Raw genomic sequence first — 15886 nt, 5'->3', positions numbered from 1 at the left:
CGATGGATTTTGGGTATCAGCGGCCAGCTATCGCGTCAAGGGAAAGCAAATTACGGCAGATGCATCTCGTGGGATCGTCCTCCCAGCCTAGCGGTCGCCCGCGGTAGCGGTACCTAGCTAGCCCTGTACCTTGAAATCCTCCTGCCGCCTCTTTTTACCATTTTGGCAATCAGCCCCAACCACGACTCGCCCGGCTGAGCAACGAAACGACGGTGCTAATAAAATGCGAGCAAGCCGCCGCTCGGCCGCGTCCGTCAATCGTTCTATCGGCAGTCCCGGAGTCGCCGTTTGCCATCGATCCATTTCCCCTTCGACTGCCGCGCCGTCGATACTTGGTGAAATGAGATGACGGCCCGTGAATATTGACTGCCGGCGGCACCTACTGCAAGGCGCTTGGATGCACGCCAGACTACGTAGCTCTTCGGTGCCTCGCTTGCGTCTTTGTGCCCCGCCGCGTCCTGCCATGTGGGAATTTGTCAAATTGCATGTGCCAACGTCGGAATCTTCCACTGTATGACGTGAAGCCACCGACCCCGCTGCCATGTTGGTTGGCCGGCAATGGCCGGTGCCTTGAAGTGAGTGAGAGAGGGGGGGAAGACCTCCTTCTCCTCGTCTCGACACCATCTGCACGGGAGGCTCTTCACGGATTGCCAATCTGTCCAGATCTCTCCGCGTTTTTGGAAGGTTTGCTCATCACGCCGTCTGAATCCTTCACTCCGAAGTATCAATGTGTGCGGAGGGAAGTTCATAGCATATCACGCCCGAGGCCGTGGTCGGGCTCCTGGTTTGACTGACGACCAGGAGTTGATTCATCAGTGTTTGGTGGGTCTGTCTAATGGGATACAAAGGCTGCCCTCTCTAGCCATATCATGCATGGCCGAATCTGACGCCCTCGGGCCAAAGTTGAAGACTGAGCAACTCCTTCGGCATCACAACATTCACCTTTGGATACAAGGCCATCGATGGACGGGTCGCTTACCCACACCAACGTGCCGGAATCGTCCGTCTGTCGGCGCGCTTGCACTCTCCGGTAGCAGGCCTCGCTGACATACGCGAGAGAAGCTCTTGCATGACGTCCCTGGAGGGGGTTGAGAAAGTTTTGGCTCTCCACGAAGGCTTTTGCAGCTTGACACCCAACTTGAGATGGTATCCGGACATGTAGCTCTGGAAGAAAAGCGCCCATAATCCAGAAACTGAGCAGTAGATTGATCTTCTCTGCGCTGACAGAAGAGGAACCCGAAAGTGTAGGCAACATGAGGCTTCGTGAGAGAGACAGAACCGAGGGATACAGCACACCATCTTCTCCGCCTTTTGGTAACTCTCGCCACTGTCAGACATGCAGTGATTTAGTGCAGCTGGGGGGCCTATGAGATCGACGAGAACGCAAGACATCGGAAGTTAGATAGATTAGATTCAATTACAGCTCAATAAACCGTTTCAATGCCAGCTACCAGAGGATTCTTCTGATATGTTGTTCGAACACTCTTCTGCCGTCTATAAAGCCTCCCAACAACGTCCTCAACGTCTTATTATTTGCCTTTGTAAGCCACGTCAAGTTTCCCTGGAACTGCCATGACTAGAATAGAAATGAGGTTGTGAAGATAGTCTACTGAGTAGGTCTATTTGATTAAACCGAAATATCGATCCAGAACCCATCTCTACTACAGCTCGATTTCAATCTTTGCCACTCCCCTCGAAACGCAGGAGAGCATGTTTCCGCGCTTTTCGTCTTCCTGCAACGCAGTGCCCCTGTGGTCCACCCTCCCGCTAACCAGCTTCACTACACACGTCGCACAGTTCCCCACCTCGCAGCTCGACGGCACGTCGAATCCGGACTCCCGCAGCACATCCAGCAACGTGTCGTTTGCCGGGACATCCAAGCACCTCCCGCTCTTGGTCAAGCCCACCGAAAAAGGGTCGCCGGTCAGATTCGCAGTGAAGGCCTCGAAGTGTACGTTTTCCTTTGGGAAATTCAGGCTCTCGGCCGCCTCCGTCACGGCGTCCATCATCCGCTCCGGCCCGCAGCAGTAAACATGCGTGCCAGCCGTCTGGGAAGCGACGAGCTTCCTGACGTTCAAGCGGTTGTCGTCGGCCTTGCTGTAGACGACGAGGTGTTTTCCGAGCGGCTCCAGGTACCGGCGGAACGGGACGTCGTCTTCGGAGCGGACGCAGAGGTGGAGCTCCCACGGGATGCACTGCGACGCCAGCGTGCGGGCGGCGGGGATGAAGGCGGTGATGCCGATGCCGCCGGCGATCAGGACGTGCTTCTGCGCCTGCGCGTGGAGCGGGAAGCTCTCGTTGACGCCGCTGAGCTCGAGGCAGTCGCCGACGGAGACGCGGTCGTGCAGGTATCGCGAGCCGCCGCGGCTGCTGTCGTCGAGCGCGACGCCGATCTCCAGGCAGTCGCTGGTCCCGCCCACGACCGAGTACGAGCGGACGAGCTCCCGCAGCTTGATCCGGACGTGCGACCCGGGCTTCACCATCCGGGGCGGCGGCGGCGGCGGCGGCGGCTCCTCCCCCTCTGCGGGCTCCAGCGCCTCGAACACAAACGACGCCACCGCCGCCGTCTCCCTCCGCTTCGCCGTGACCCTGAACCTCCTCCACACCTCCAGCCGCTCCTTCTCACTCCCCCACAGCCTCCCCTCCTCGTTCTCGGCCCCCATGTCCCCAAACCCCTTCCTCAACCGATTCCTGAACAACGCCCTGAACTCCTCCCCCAGCTCCTCCAGCCCGGCCAGCTCCCTCACCGCGCCCTCGTTCTTCTTGTCCGCATGCAGAATCTCCTGCACCCGCCTCACGCTCCACCGCGGACACGGCCGCTCCACCAGCCTCATCCGGTCCCCGACCCTCACCTCGCCCTCGCGCAGCACGCGGTAATACCAGCCGGTGCGCCCCGTCTCCTGCGCCAGCCGCGCCATGCCGTCGACCCGGAACCGGTGGTTGAGCTTGTAGCACGGCGCGCGGGGGAGGCTGACCTGCAGCAGCAGCGTCTGCGTCGCCCCATTTCCTCCCCTTCCTCCTCCTCCTTCCCTTCCCTCTCCCCCTCCTCCCTCCGATCCCCCACCCACCTCCACCACATCCCCCACGCAAACGCTCCCCTCATCCATCCCATCCCCCTCCTCCGCAACGAAATTCTCGCCAAACCCGCCAGGCCGGAACAGCGCCAGCGCCGACGCGTGTTCATCACTCTCATCCTCACCCTCATCCTCATTCCCATTCCCACGCAGAAGCTTCCCGGCGAGCTCGGCGCGCCAGGCGCGGTAGTGCGCGGGGCAGTACTGCAGGACGGCCTTGTCGGGCCCGCCGTGCTTGTGGAAGGCCTGCTCGTCGCCGGCGAGGCCGAGCGCCGAGACGCGGACGGGGGTGGGTCGCCGGTGGGGCCGCTTGGCGATGGCAGAGGGGATGGAGGTTCCCGGGACGGTGCGGACCTTGCCGGTGCGGATCTGGGTGAGGGTTGTGGTGGAGGTGGTGGGCCAGGTGGGGGGTGAGGAGGGGAGTGAGGAGGGTTGGTGGTGGTGGGGGTTCATGGTGTTGCTGTTGTTGTTGTTGTTGTTGTTGTTGTTGTCGTCCTCCTTGTCGTTGGGGATGGTTGTCGGGGGGGTGGAGTCGTCGGTGTTCATGATGTCGGTGAGGGAGCCCATGGTTGAGGAGGGTTCCTTTCCTTCGTCTTCTTCGTGTCCTTTTTTTTTTTCTTTCTTTGTTTATCTTTCTGGTGGCGGATGGTGATTGTACCGGATTAATGGTCGTGCCGGGGACTGCCTTTGCCGAATTCAGCAATTTTCAAAAAAGATGTGTTATCAGAGACGGCGTGTTTACAGATTCGACACCCGCCTTTTGTTCCCACTTCTTGATTTTAACATCGTCCGCTGCAGACGCGGATAATGACAACCCCGCGGCGATGTCCGCGTGGCAAAGATTCGGGTATATCAACGGCAGAAGGTGGAGCTGCAACGGGGAGCGAATGCTCACGGCATTTGTTCCGAGGGAGATGTACTTGTGGCAGCGTGTGTGACCGCGGGTCATTCATTGGCCGAGTGAGTACAGAGATCGACCACACATCAGATTCAATCCTCTTCATGGAAACGGTGATTGTTTCGACTCGATGGTTTACAAACAAGACTCGACTCATACGCTGCAGGTGTCGAGGCAAAGCTTATCTCAACCCAAACGCGGGGATAACCGGTGTCTATCCCGCACCAATCAGATGCCGTCGCCGTAAGCGAATCCCGCGTGCCGTGTGGAGTACGGCGAACTGCGGATCGAGCAGCCCGTGAATGCGGCACAGCCCGTCGCTTCCGGGAACAGAGCACCGGAGCACGCCGGAGGAAGAAGAAAACTCCAGGCAACAACATACAGGTCCGGCGTGCTTGTCCAGGTCGCCTCAGATCGAGCACTTACTAGAAGCATGTGCCTGGATTGGCGGGAAGAGCGCTTCTGAGCTGGTTAGCATCATCCAGTGTCTATTCAGTTGCGGGTCAATGGGAAGCTGTTGTCTTTCCCGTGAGAACGGCCTGGTAAAGGACTCTTGAGAGGCGTTTGAAGTGAGGAGAAGCTGCAAGTCTTCCACGAATGCTCCTCCCCCTCCCTCTTGCGAGGCACTACAGGCACCGTGTTCTTCGTATGGATATGCTTCATTCCCCTGGACGGCAGATGTAGCAACCCACCTTCCTCGCGGTGATCCTGTGGTCAAAGGCCTTGGGTCAGCTGTCCAAGCTACTGCCAAAGGTCCAATCGCAAGCCCCTCTCACCACACTCCCAAAGAAGCAAAGAGACTGTATCGATACTCGATGACTATCATCATGATTAATCGAGCCAACATGTAATATCCTCGTGCCCTACCCCCTTCACAAGGCAACTGGAGAGGTCACACGTCATCCCAGGTCGGTATGTGCGAGACAGGCATCCGAGGCATTGGGCACAAAGGGCCCACGCACGACTTTCAGGCAACGGGCCTTTCCCGTAGTCTGCAGCAGGCAGGGAGCCGGGAAAGGCCAAGTGCAGCTCGAGCCGGATCCATCAAGCTGACATCTGGATCCACCGAGGAGTGGTAGGACCTCGGTAGCTGCACGGCCGATGCGGAGCATCGACGCACAGACGAAAGTCAGCAGGCAACAACCTTTCTGTGCATCATATCCTGCACCCCGGCCTGTTATGGGAAAGGTCGGAGGCACAGAAAAGGGCGTTCTTGGATGATAGCTGAGGGGCGGGTAGCTGTGCCGTCCAGTTGGCCTGTCAGCTGTGACGTCTTTCAGTCCGCTGCCTCATTCCAGATTGGATGAGGATTTGGTGCTGCCAATGTGTACTTCCCCCGTCTTCGACCGGTGAGCTCGATTCGAGCGGACACAGGTCCGGCAGGCCGTTTCGAGAGCAAGCCACGGTGCCGCTTGATCGGCGTCCCCGTGGTTGCCTTCTTTTCCAAGCTTTCTGAGGGAAGCGCCAAGGCGACTGATGAAAGGCCAGGAGTGGCATCAGGCAACCGGGCTGGGGTGGACTTGGTCGTCAGCACCAGCGGCTGCCGGACATGGATGTGGGCTGAGGACCCAATGCTGGCGAGCAGAGGGGTGAATGCATCTTGGACGGGAGACATGTGGTGACCCTGGCAGATGCTGACTCCGCCACCGAGCACGCGCACAACCTTACATGGCATGCCCGCGGAAATGGCGGGTAGCGGTAACGGGCCGCATCATGTTTCTTTTTCTTGCCTGCCGCACATTCTTGAAAACGGCAGGATTGCGCGCATGTGGGTGGCCGGTAAGGGGGGCGAAATTTTGCCTCCAGAGCGGTGATGTGCAGGGCCACAGCCACACTCAGCTTGGACCTTCTGAAACTGTCAGCGAGCCAGCGGCCAGCAAGAGATGCGACAGAGAATACGAGACGCAGCTACAGCCCTAATCAGAGGCAATATGCACGTCGTACCCCGGCCGTGTCCGTGGGAGGTGAGCCATGACTTCTCGGATGCGACGACTCGGGGTTCCTGAATTAGAAACAGACGTGGTGTCACCAACGGCGACGGGCCAACGCGCAGCGAGGCAAACACCAAATCCGTCTCTATCACAGACGATCAAAGCCACCATTCTTCTGCAGGGAAAATCAAAGTGGCAGTGGAGCGCACAAGGAAGTGTTTTGCCATGGCATCTTGTCGCACGGGGAGTTGGCTCCGCTGCCGCAGCTTTCAGTAGCAGCGGTGATTCCATCTTGAAGGGGGGAAGAATGAGTTTGAGAGAGACAGCATGTGACGACGGCAGAGAATGTCAAGTGTCGACCGTGATTGCAGAGCGAGGTCCCGTGGTTTTGGAGCGCCGGTCGCGTGTCGAGGCGTGTCGAGGCGTGTCGGCTCCGTCAGCGTGGCGGTGCACTTCTGGTGCTGGACACGGGCAGTACGCGCGGTCGGCGATAGAGTTACGACACAGTCGGACCGACAGACGATGGTGTTGAGGCGTGGGGAGTGCGGAGAACGAGGCTTGCGAGGCTCTGCGGCAGCGGGCAGTTGGAGCGAGTCAGGGCCGGGGCGCGTCCATCATGCAGGGACCACCGGCCTGTGAATGCAACGTCGTCACTAGACGCGCAATTGACTATTGACACGCCCACGACTGCGTCCTCTAGCTTCGCGCTGTCCAGCGAGACGGCCTGCACTTCTGGTCCTGTTGCCGCTCGAGTTTGGGTCCCAATTCCCTAGTCCGCTCGCTTTGCTTTCCCTGAACAACCCGCGCCGCCGATCAATGGGCCCTCAGCACGCCCGCCCAGTGCTCCCTGTACTGTCCACACCATGACTGCCCTCCTCGAGTCTCTCAGCGCCGAGCTGAGTTCGCTGGGCGACGAGTTCCAAGACCTGTTCCTGCATGTCCAGCATGCCCCAATCTCCTTCATCCTGATCCTGATCTTCACCACCGTCGTGGGCTTCGCCGGTCTTGTAAGCGCGCATTCCATCTCCCCCATCTCTCCATGCCGATTCCACTGACACCACGCCCCTGGCCCGCCGCAGTTTTACACCTTCCTTCTCATCGTCGCCCCCACGCCCCGCCTGCCCTTGCCCGCCGAGAAGACATACCGCACCATCCTCCCGGACGGCACCATCAGCGACCCCAAGCAGCTGCCCTGCTGGCTGGACCAATGGGCCGCGCGCAACAAGCTGGCCAAGCGCCAGGGCGCATCCGCCGAAGAGGCCCACAAGATCGACGAACCTGAGGTCTTCATGTCGGTCGTGGTCCCGGCGTACAACGAGGAGCAGCGACTGGGCGGCATGCTGGAAGAGGCTGTCGAGTTCTTGCAGCGCGAATACGGTGACGCTCACGGCGCCGAGGTCGAGGCGCGTTCGCCATCCGTCACGGCCATGTCGCTGAACGGTGCCGGTGGCGATGCTACCACGGCGGCGGCGGCGGCAGCGGCGGAGGCCTCGACTCCCGCTGCGCGCCGCGTCGGCTCCGGCTGGGAGATTCTCATAGTGTCGGACGGCTCCTCGGACCACACGGAGGAGTACGCGCTCAACTTCGCCCGCGACCACCAGCTCTCGCAGTACCCGACCCCCGTGCCTGGCCCGTGGAAGGCCAAGCCCGGCCCCACGCATATCCCTCACGGCTCCATCAGAGTGATCAGGCTGGAGCAGAACAGAGGCAAGGGAGGCGCAGTCACTCACGGCATGCGCCACGTGCGGGGCCAGTACGTCGTGTTCGCCGACGCCGACGGGGCGAGCGAAATTACGGATCTCAAGAAGCTCGTGGCCGGGTGCCAGGAGATCGAGGATTCGCTGGGACGGGGCGTGGGCATCGGCTCCCGATCACACTTGGTGGGAAGCGAGGCGGTTGTCAAGGTAAGAAGAAGACGCGCGAGAAAGAAAAAAAAAAAAGCCCAATTGCTCACATGCTGACTACTGCGGACACAGCGCTCGAGACTACGCAATTTCCTCATGCACTCTTTCCATCTGCTGCTTTGGGTCATGACGCCGCCCGCGACGTCCAGGATCAAGGACACACAGTGCGGTTTCAAGCTATTTTCGCGTGCTGCTCTGCCTTATATCATACCGTACATGCACAGCGAGGGCTGGATCTTCGACGTCGAAATGCTCATGCTCGCGGAGAGTGCGAGCATCCCCATGGCTGAAGTCGCCGTCGGCTGGAAGGAAGTCATAGGTAGTAAGCTAAACGTTGTTTGGGACAGCTTAGGCATGGCTTGGGGACTCGCTGTGCTACGCGCCAGCTGGATATTCGGAGTTTATTCTCGGGCGTAAAGCACGTCTCTTCTTCTCGTAAATATTTGCTGAAGGGCTTTTCGATTGCGATATACTGGTATATTCTGCCATTGATTTCGGTAGTTTGGAATCGTCAGTATACATACATATGATGAGGGTGCCGACCGTTTTGTGGCTCCATCTCATGCGGCTGACTCGTTTCCCAGCAGCGTGCTTGACATGTGATTGGACTCGGACCGGACGACTGGCTTCATGCGTAAGGTAGTACCATTTCGTGATTACAAGGAATCTAGCTAGTATTTACGGTCCAATCAATCTCCCCCGATTCCACATGTACGCCAAAGTTCTATAACTTGTATTTCTCTGGCCGGGCCGCTCCCTCCCACAGCTCCTTCGGCAGACTCCCTTCTCTCACCCACACACTCACACTCCTCGGGGCGCATCCAAACGTCCCGCACCCCCTCTCATCCAACACCACCTTCTCCTCGACTTTCCCAAACACATCCACAAACGTCTGCCCCGCCGCCCACTTGCCCACATACATGCCCTTCTTCGCCGCCCCCGCCACGCTCATGACCACGACGCAGCCGTCCGGCCGATCCCACGTCCCGTGCCGCACCCAGCCGGCGCTGGTCCTCGCGTCGAAGTAGTCCGTCTGCACGCCATACGCGGCGCAGCGGCGCAGCAGCATCAGGAGCGGCAGCTTCCCGGCGCACGAGGGCGGGGCGGCGAAGGGCCCGCGCACGCCGTGCAGGTCGCCGTAGAAGACGCAGGGCAGGCCGTCGCGGCGCAGCAGGACGAGGGCGTAGGCGAGCGGCTTGAACCACGGCGCGACGGGCGTCTCCAGCATCTGGCCCTGCCACGTGTCGTGCGACGTGACCATGGTGACGGCGTTGCGCGGGCGCGCGCTGACGAGCGCGTCGCGGAACAGCTGGTGGCGCATGTCGATGACGGGCGGCGGGGTGAGCGACGAGGGCCGCCTGCTGGCCGCGAGGGAGAGCGCCGAGAGGTTGTTGAGCAGCGGCGCGTCGTAGGCGTGGGCGCCGGGCCCGACGCGGTCGACCCATTTGATCAGCGTCTGCACGTTGCCCGACCAGTACTCGCCGACGACGAAGACGTCCTTGTCCGTGGCGGCGGCCTTGACGTGCGCGGTCCAGTCGCGCGCGAAGTGCCAGGACACGTGCTTGAAGGCGTCGAGGCGGAAGCCGGCCACGCCGACCTCGGGCGACACCATCCACGCGCCCCAGTCCAGCACGTCGCGCCGCGCCTCGGCGTTGGAGTAGTCGATGTTGGTGAACATCAGGTAGTCGTAGTTGCCCAGCTCGTCGTCGACGTCGGGCGCCCAGTCCTTGCGATGCCCCTTCGGCGGGCGCTTGCCTTTGGCGTCAGGCGGGTCGATGATCTTGAAGATTGCGTGCCGCTCCGCCCGCTGGTCCCAGTCGGTGCCGTTGAACTGCTGCCAGTGCCATTTCATGCTGCTGTACTTGTCGCCTCGTCCCGGGAATGAGTAGTGGATCCATGGCTCGATTTTTTTGGGCTTGGTCGTCTCGATTCTTCGGTCTGGAAGAAGTGTCAGTCGCGATGAACGCGATACGAAATAGACAACAGAAATGCATGACTTGGCCGCTCATGGCCAGGGAAAGAGAGACGAAAAAAGAAAAGAAAAAAAACCGACATACCTTCGGGGTCAACCTCAACCGCCCAGCACTCCTCGGTGCTGTCGCCGGCCGTTTTGTGGCTGAGAACGGCATCCCAGATGACGCCGATGCCCAGGTCCTTGGCCTTGTCCATGAGATGGCGCAGCTCCTCGCGCGAACCCCATTTCGTGGACCTGGCGCCCTTCTGGTCGAACTCGCCGAGGTCCCAGAGGTCGTAACAATCGTAGCCGTTACCGTCGGGCTGGTTTGCTTTGCAGCCGGGCGGCAGCCATATTGAGGTTATGCCCAGATCGGCATAAGTCTGCAGCGTTGCAGATAGGCGGGTCCAGTGGCCGCCTGGCGTGTGCCACTCGAAGCCCTGGAATAACGTCTCGTTGGCGGGCGTCGGGCTACCGGGCTCCTGCTTCTCCGGCCCTTTTCGCCCTCGAGCATCAGCGGCGGCGCAAGCAAAGGGTCTGCTGGGACGTTACCCCTGAGCTGGATCTGATGCGACGACGACGACGACGACTCCTTGCGGCTGCGATGAGCCTTGGAGAAGCGGTTGCGTAGCCAAGACATGAGATCTCCGGCGTTTGTCGATCTCCGGACGTCCCTTGTGCGACGCCGAGCGAGCTTTTGAGGTTTATATATTCCGCGACGTCAAACAATCCACGCGCCGACTGTCTTTGGCAACGAGCCGTATTTGGACACGAGGGTGGGCGGGCGCCCGTCTAAGCCCAGTCGGCCGTCCGCGCGAACACGTGCTGCCAAGAGCTCGCAGAGCAGCCCTCACAATGTAATGCGGCGACGCTGAGTGGCGCCGATTAGCGGCCCGCCAGCAGCCGTCATGACGATCGAGAAGGCCGACGGGAGCTCCCATCAGCTCAGCTCGAGACGAGACCACCTCTCTTGATCAGCCAACACACCTCGCCCACCACCGACCGCCACCTGTCCAGATCATGCAGAGGTAGCAATCGCTTTTTCACGCCTTGACTGTCCCCATCACTGCCTACCATGTCGCTCCGCGCCCCCGTCGCACGCCTCTCGAAGCGCGCGTCGCCCGCCCACATCTCCAAGTTCACCGCCACGCCGACCTCTTCGCTCTGGCAGCGACCCCAGCAGGATGTCGCAGCGTCACAGAGGAACCTCGCGACCGTGCCGCCCGTCACTCAGGATGCAACGAGCTCCAAGGGCCCCACGGCCATGGTCTTCATGAACATGGGCGGCCCCTCCACTACCGACGAAGTTGGAGACTTCCTTAGCAGATTATTCGTATGTTTTCCGTATGCAGCCGGTGGGCGCGCCAATTGAGCTCTACTGACGACATGCCTTCATCCAGTCCGACGGTGACCTCATCCCCCTCGGCCGCCTGCAAAACTACCTCGGACCCTTCATTTCGAAGCGCCGCACCCCCAAGATCCAGAAGCAGTACGCTGAGATTGGCGGAGGCTCTCCCATTCGCAAGTGGTCCGAGTACCAGGCCGCGGAGATGTGCAAGATCCTGGACAAGACATCCCCGGCCACTGCTCCGCATAAACCATACGTCGCCTTTCGCTACGCCGATCCCTTGACCGAGGAGATGTACAACCGGCTGTTTGAAGACGGGTTCGGAAAGGGCCGGGGTGGCCGTGCTGTTGCTTTTACCCAGTACCCGCAGTACTCGTGCAGCACCACTGGTTCGTCGCTGAACGAGCTATGGAAGTGGCGGAGTAGACTGGAAGGCAAGAGAGCTGGCGAGAGCGGGAACGAGCCTGCTGGTTCGATCACATGGAGTGTCATTGATCGCTGGCCGGTGCACCCGGGCCTTGTGGAGGCATTCGCTCAGAACATTGAAGCCGGATTGAAGGAGTTCCCAGAGGAGATCAGGGACCAGGTCATCATCCTCTTCTCGGCGCACAGCTTGCCGATGAGCGTCGTCAACAGGGGTGAGTTGCTGCCACAGCACTGAGGAGACTGCGCACGTTGCTAATGTTCAAATCCACAGGCGACCCATACCCCGCCGAAGTCGCTGCAACCGTGTATGCCGTCATGCAGCGACTTGGAATGAAGAACTCTTATCGTCTCGTATGGCAGTCTCAGGTCGGACCGTCAGCATGGCTGGGCGCCCAGACGTCAGACACTGTCTCGAACTACATCAAGAAGGGACAGAAGGATATGCTGCTGGTGCCAATTGCATTCACCTCGGACCATATCGAGACGCTTTTCGAGTTGGACAAGGAAATCATCCACGACGCAACCGAGGAGGGCGGTAATGTCAAGAGGGCGGAGAGCTTAAACGGCTCGCCGGTGTTCATCAAGGCTCTGGCAGACCTTGCCAAGACGCACCTGGAAAGCGGCCAGGCGTGCAGTCAGCAGATGGGGCTGAGATGCCCTGACTGTACCAGCGAGCGCTGCGCCGAGAGCAAGCGCTTCTTTGCGAGCATGCAGGAGAGGTTATAGACGCATGTACGCGCGTTCACGTTCAGTTTTGTTCTGATATCATGGCAAAATAGGTGGGATTGTGTGGTCGGGGCCGGGACAATACCTAGGGCGTCGAACCTGGCATGGCGTTCTTTGTAACAATAACACTCGAAGGGGTTCAGCTACTCAAAATAGGCGTGCAGGAGCGTCAGACTCCACAGGCGTACACAGTACGAGCCTTGTCAGAGACTTGGGTCCGCAGCGTCCGAAGCCAGACAATGATGGGCAAGCCAACGGCGTCCACGCCGCGGCATGTGGCATCGCGTTGGCTGTAGGCGGTGCACCAGCGAATCAGAGCACCCAACCAGAAGATGGAAGCTATTGCCAACGGGTGGAGCCGAATGCCAGTCCGGAGCACGGTCGGATCGCACTGCACTCCCAACAGAAGAAGATCATGGCGATTTTTTGACAGACTCGCATCTCGGTTGAACGAGCAACGGTCTTCGGCAGTCGAGACTTTTTGGAATGTAGATTTGCGGTGCAGCGGGGCCGCTTTGCTGGCACGAAGCTGGGGTGGAGCGGGCGTTGTGGGCGTCGTGGGCGGAGCAGCTGTCAGCGCCGACCAACAGCATGTAGCGTTTGGGGCTAGGCCGCGGAAGGCATCGACGTCACGACTCGGGGGTCAATGCCAACTCACGCGCCAGCCCGTCGGAGAACAGCCTGCCGACTCCAGTCGCATTATCAATCCAGCAATCGCCTCGGCGTCATACATCGCCGCCGTGCGGACTGGGAATCATGATACAGCCCTTCCCGCTCCCCATACTTCCCGACCCGCTACCGCGTCAGCACTCATTCGTCCCCCCCTAGCGCCGCGCCCACTCGTGAGAGTTTGAGCTTCTCAGTGCGGACCAAAACCCAGCTCCACCCGGACCCATCGCGCACCATTCGAGCACCACTGCACCACTTTTCCCCCAGTCCGCCAATCTTTGCGCGTCTGGCCCTGCCGCTCCCATACCAGATAGCCGAAACAGAGACATGGCTGCGCTTATTTGAGACGCCCGCCCACATCCGACGCGCCACCTGTGTTCTCCGTCACTCCCCAGCTCAGCTGCCGCCTTGCTGCCCTCCCCCTGCGCAGCCCTCAAGGAGCTTCCGCGCGGCAGCTTTTGCAACCCTCGTTCGAACATCCAAGGCACGACCAACGTCCTGCGCTCATGGAGAACAACGCCGTCTATGCGCCCGACAACGGGGCTGTACAGGCTGGTCCGATAAGGAAAGTGGACAGGGAGCATGCTGGAGAAGACCGGATGCTGGTCGAGGTGGGAGGGGTGGACTCCGGTCTCCGGTATCGAAGCGTGGAGGAGACTCCTCTGCTCGGTGACGACGGCGATGGCGGTAGGAGGAGCAGCGCAACCAGCAGTCTCTCCGCGTACGACGACTTCTCTGCTCTTCCATGGTATAAGCGGCCATCGGTCAGTAGCTTGCGCGTGCCAGCTGTTCCGGAACGAGTACTAACGCTTGTCAGATCTACTGGATGCTGCCCATGTTCTTCTTGACGGCAATCGCGAATGCTGGCATTCTCGTACCCAAGATGAACCTCATCATTACGCTGCTCTGCCGGGAGTACTTCTCCGACAAGGCCTTGCAGGACCCGGACTTTACCTTTCTCCCGGTCGTCTTTGGCGGCGAGAACCCGGAGTGCCGCAGCGCCGAGGTTTCGTCATATGTTGCGGAATTCACCCTGATGGGTAACCTGCTCGGCGGCATCCTCTGTGCCATCACTTCCCCGAAGCTGGGAGCGCTCTCGGACCGATATGGCCGTCTGCGTATCATCATCATTACAAGTATCGGAATGCTGATTGGTGAGGTGATTGTCTTGTGCGCAGCGTCCTACCCTGATACCATCTCGGTGGGCTGGATCCTCGTGGCTTACGGCGTCGAGGGGTTGTTTGGGTCCTTCATTGCCGCCATGGCCATCGCCAATTCGTATGCCACCGACTGCATCCCCATCGACAGGCGCAACGTCGTCTTTGGATACTTCCACGCCGCGCTCTTCACCGGCATCGCCCTCGGCCCCATCCTGTCGGCCTACATCATCGAGGCCCTCGGCTCGATCGTGTCCATCTTCTACATCGCCGCCGGAGTGCACGTCGTCTTCATCCTGTTCGCCGGCCTGGTGATCCCCGAGTCCCTCACCAAGGACCGCCAGCTGGCGGCGCGGGAGAAGCACGCGCTCGAGCGCGCCGCCCGCGCGCCCTCGGCCGACTGGATCAACCGCATCCGGCACCTCAACCTCCTCGAGCCGCTCAAGATCCTGTACCCCACGGGCGAGGGCAGCAGCCCGGCGGTGCGCCGCAACCTGCTGATGCTGGCCGGCGTCGACACGACCGTCTTCGGCGTCCACATGGGCGCCATGACGGTCGTCATCATCTACACCAACTACCAGTTCGGCTGGACGACGGTCGAAACCAGCCGGCTCGTCTCGCTCGTCAGCGGCAGCCGCGTCTTCTGCCTGCTCGTCCTCCTCCCCATCATCACCCGCCTCTACAAGGGCTCCCGCCGCCGCAGCAACACGCGCAGCAACACCGCCACCCCCGCAAAACCAAACCAACCCACCACCACCACCCCCACCCCCCTCGGCGCCGAGCCCTTCGACCTCGCCCTCATCCGCCTCGCCATCGCGCTCGACACGCTCGGCTACCTCGGCTACGCGCTCGCGACCTCGGGCGCGCCCTTCATGGCCGCCGGCGCGCTCGCCGCCGCCGGCGGCATGGGCTCGCCCACGCTGCAGAGCTCCCTCACCAAGCACGTGCCCGCCGACCGCACCGGCCAGCTGCTCGGCGCCATGGGCCTGCTGCACGCCCTCGCCCGCGTCGTGGCGCCCACGGCCTTCAACGCCATCTACGCGGCCACGGTCGGGCGCTTCACGCAGCTGGTCTTTGTGTGTCTGGCGGGCGTGTTTGGGGTCGCGTTTGTGGCGGCGTGGTTTGTGCGCCCGGGCGTCGGGTTGGAGGAGAAGTCGGCGGAGGAGGTGGCGGCGGGGGTTGGTGTTGGTCGTCGTGATAGCGTTGTGGGCGGTGGTGGCGGCGGCGGTGAGGATGGGGATGCGGTTTGAGCGGGGGGTTTACGCCGGGGGGTTTACGCGGGGGGGTTTGTTGGTGAGAAGGGGGCGGGTCTTTTTATCTCGTGTACATGGAAAGGGGGGGGGGGGGGGGGATGTTGTACAGTTGTCTCGCTCCGTAGGGCACAATATTTTTTTTGCTCCTTTTTTTGTTGGCTAGGCTTGGTTGCATAGACTGTTGTCATCGTTATGCTAGGAAGACGAAAAAAAGAAAAGAGGAGGGATGTTTTGTTTTTTTCGTTCAATGGTAGATTTGTGATGGCGAACTGCTGCGTGCGCACAGGGTAAGGCGATGGTGTATGGAAACGTTGACATTTGAGTTCTTTTGCGCAGTCTTTTCTATTATTTCTTTGGTCGAGGCGGGGGGGTGGGGGGGTGTGTGTGTGAGTGTGTGGTCGGCTTACCTTGGTTCTGACCGGTTCTTTTTGTGCTGCCTGGCCGGGATGGATCGCCGCGGGTCTTCTTTTTTTTTTTAGGTGACCAGTTCGATGTGACTCCTCGGCTCGGTTTTTGGTTGGTTCAGTGGACAGGCAGTCTTTTTTT

The 15886-nt window shown here is 60.4% G+C and overlaps 5 protein-coding genes across 5 annotated transcripts; 3 read left to right on the top strand and 2 right to left on the bottom strand.

Moving 5' to 3' along the window:
• Positions 1 to 1661: 1661 nt before the first annotated feature.
• On the bottom strand, positions 1662 to 3641 carry BKCO1_2200017 (mosc domain-containing protein; the record flags this gene model as incomplete). The annotated part of the gene is made up of 1 exon (XM_020272812.1): positions 1662 to 3641. The coding sequence occupies one exon, from the start codon at positions 3639 to 3641 to the stop codon at positions 1662 to 1664; it is 1980 nt and encodes a 659-aa protein (XP_020130803.1).
• A 3125-nt stretch (positions 3642 to 6766) lies between these two features.
• On the top strand, positions 6767 to 8224 carry BKCO1_2200016 (dolichyl-phosphate beta-glucosyltransferase; the record flags this gene model as incomplete). Its single annotated transcript, XM_020272811.1, has 3 exons — positions 6767 to 6910; positions 6983 to 7807; positions 7880 to 8224. The coding sequence occupies 3 exons, from the start codon at positions 6767 to 6769 to the stop codon at positions 8222 to 8224; spliced, it is 1314 nt and encodes a 437-aa protein (XP_020130802.1).
• A 307-nt stretch (positions 8225 to 8531) lies between these two features.
• Positions 8532 to 10401, bottom strand: BKCO1_2200015 (glycoside hydrolase family 13 protein; the record flags this gene model as incomplete). The annotated part of the gene is made up of 3 exons (XM_020272810.1): positions 8532 to 9745; positions 9865 to 10257; positions 10314 to 10401. 3 exons carry the CDS (start codon positions 10399 to 10401, stop codon positions 8532 to 8534), a joined length of 1695 nt encoding a protein of 564 aa, XP_020130801.1.
• A 435-nt stretch (positions 10402 to 10836) lies between these two features.
• On the top strand, positions 10837 to 12261 carry BKCO1_2200014 (ferrochelatase; the record flags this gene model as incomplete). The annotated part of the gene is made up of 3 exons (XM_020272805.1): positions 10837 to 11094; positions 11162 to 11747; positions 11807 to 12261. The coding sequence occupies 3 exons, from the start codon at positions 10837 to 10839 to the stop codon at positions 12259 to 12261; spliced, it is 1299 nt and encodes a 432-aa protein (XP_020130800.1).
• Positions 12262 to 13436: 1175 nt separating this feature from the next.
• BKCO1_2200013 (tetracycline-efflux transporter protein) lies at positions 13437 to 15337 on the top strand (the record flags this gene model as incomplete). Its single annotated transcript, XM_020272794.1, has 2 exons — positions 13437 to 13694; positions 13748 to 15337. The coding sequence occupies 2 exons, from the start codon at positions 13437 to 13439 to the stop codon at positions 15335 to 15337; spliced, it is 1848 nt and encodes a 615-aa protein (XP_020130799.1).
• Positions 15338 to 15886: the final 549 nt, after the last annotated feature.

The sequence above is a fragment of the Diplodia corticola genome (genome assembly GCF_001883845.1).
Source record: "Diplodia corticola strain CBS 112549 chromosome Unknown scaffold22, whole genome shotgun sequence".
Taxonomy (NCBI): Eukaryota; Fungi; Ascomycota; class Dothideomycetes; order Botryosphaeriales; family Botryosphaeriaceae; genus Diplodia; species Diplodia corticola.
This window is presented reverse-complemented; position numbering and strand designations above follow the sequence as displayed.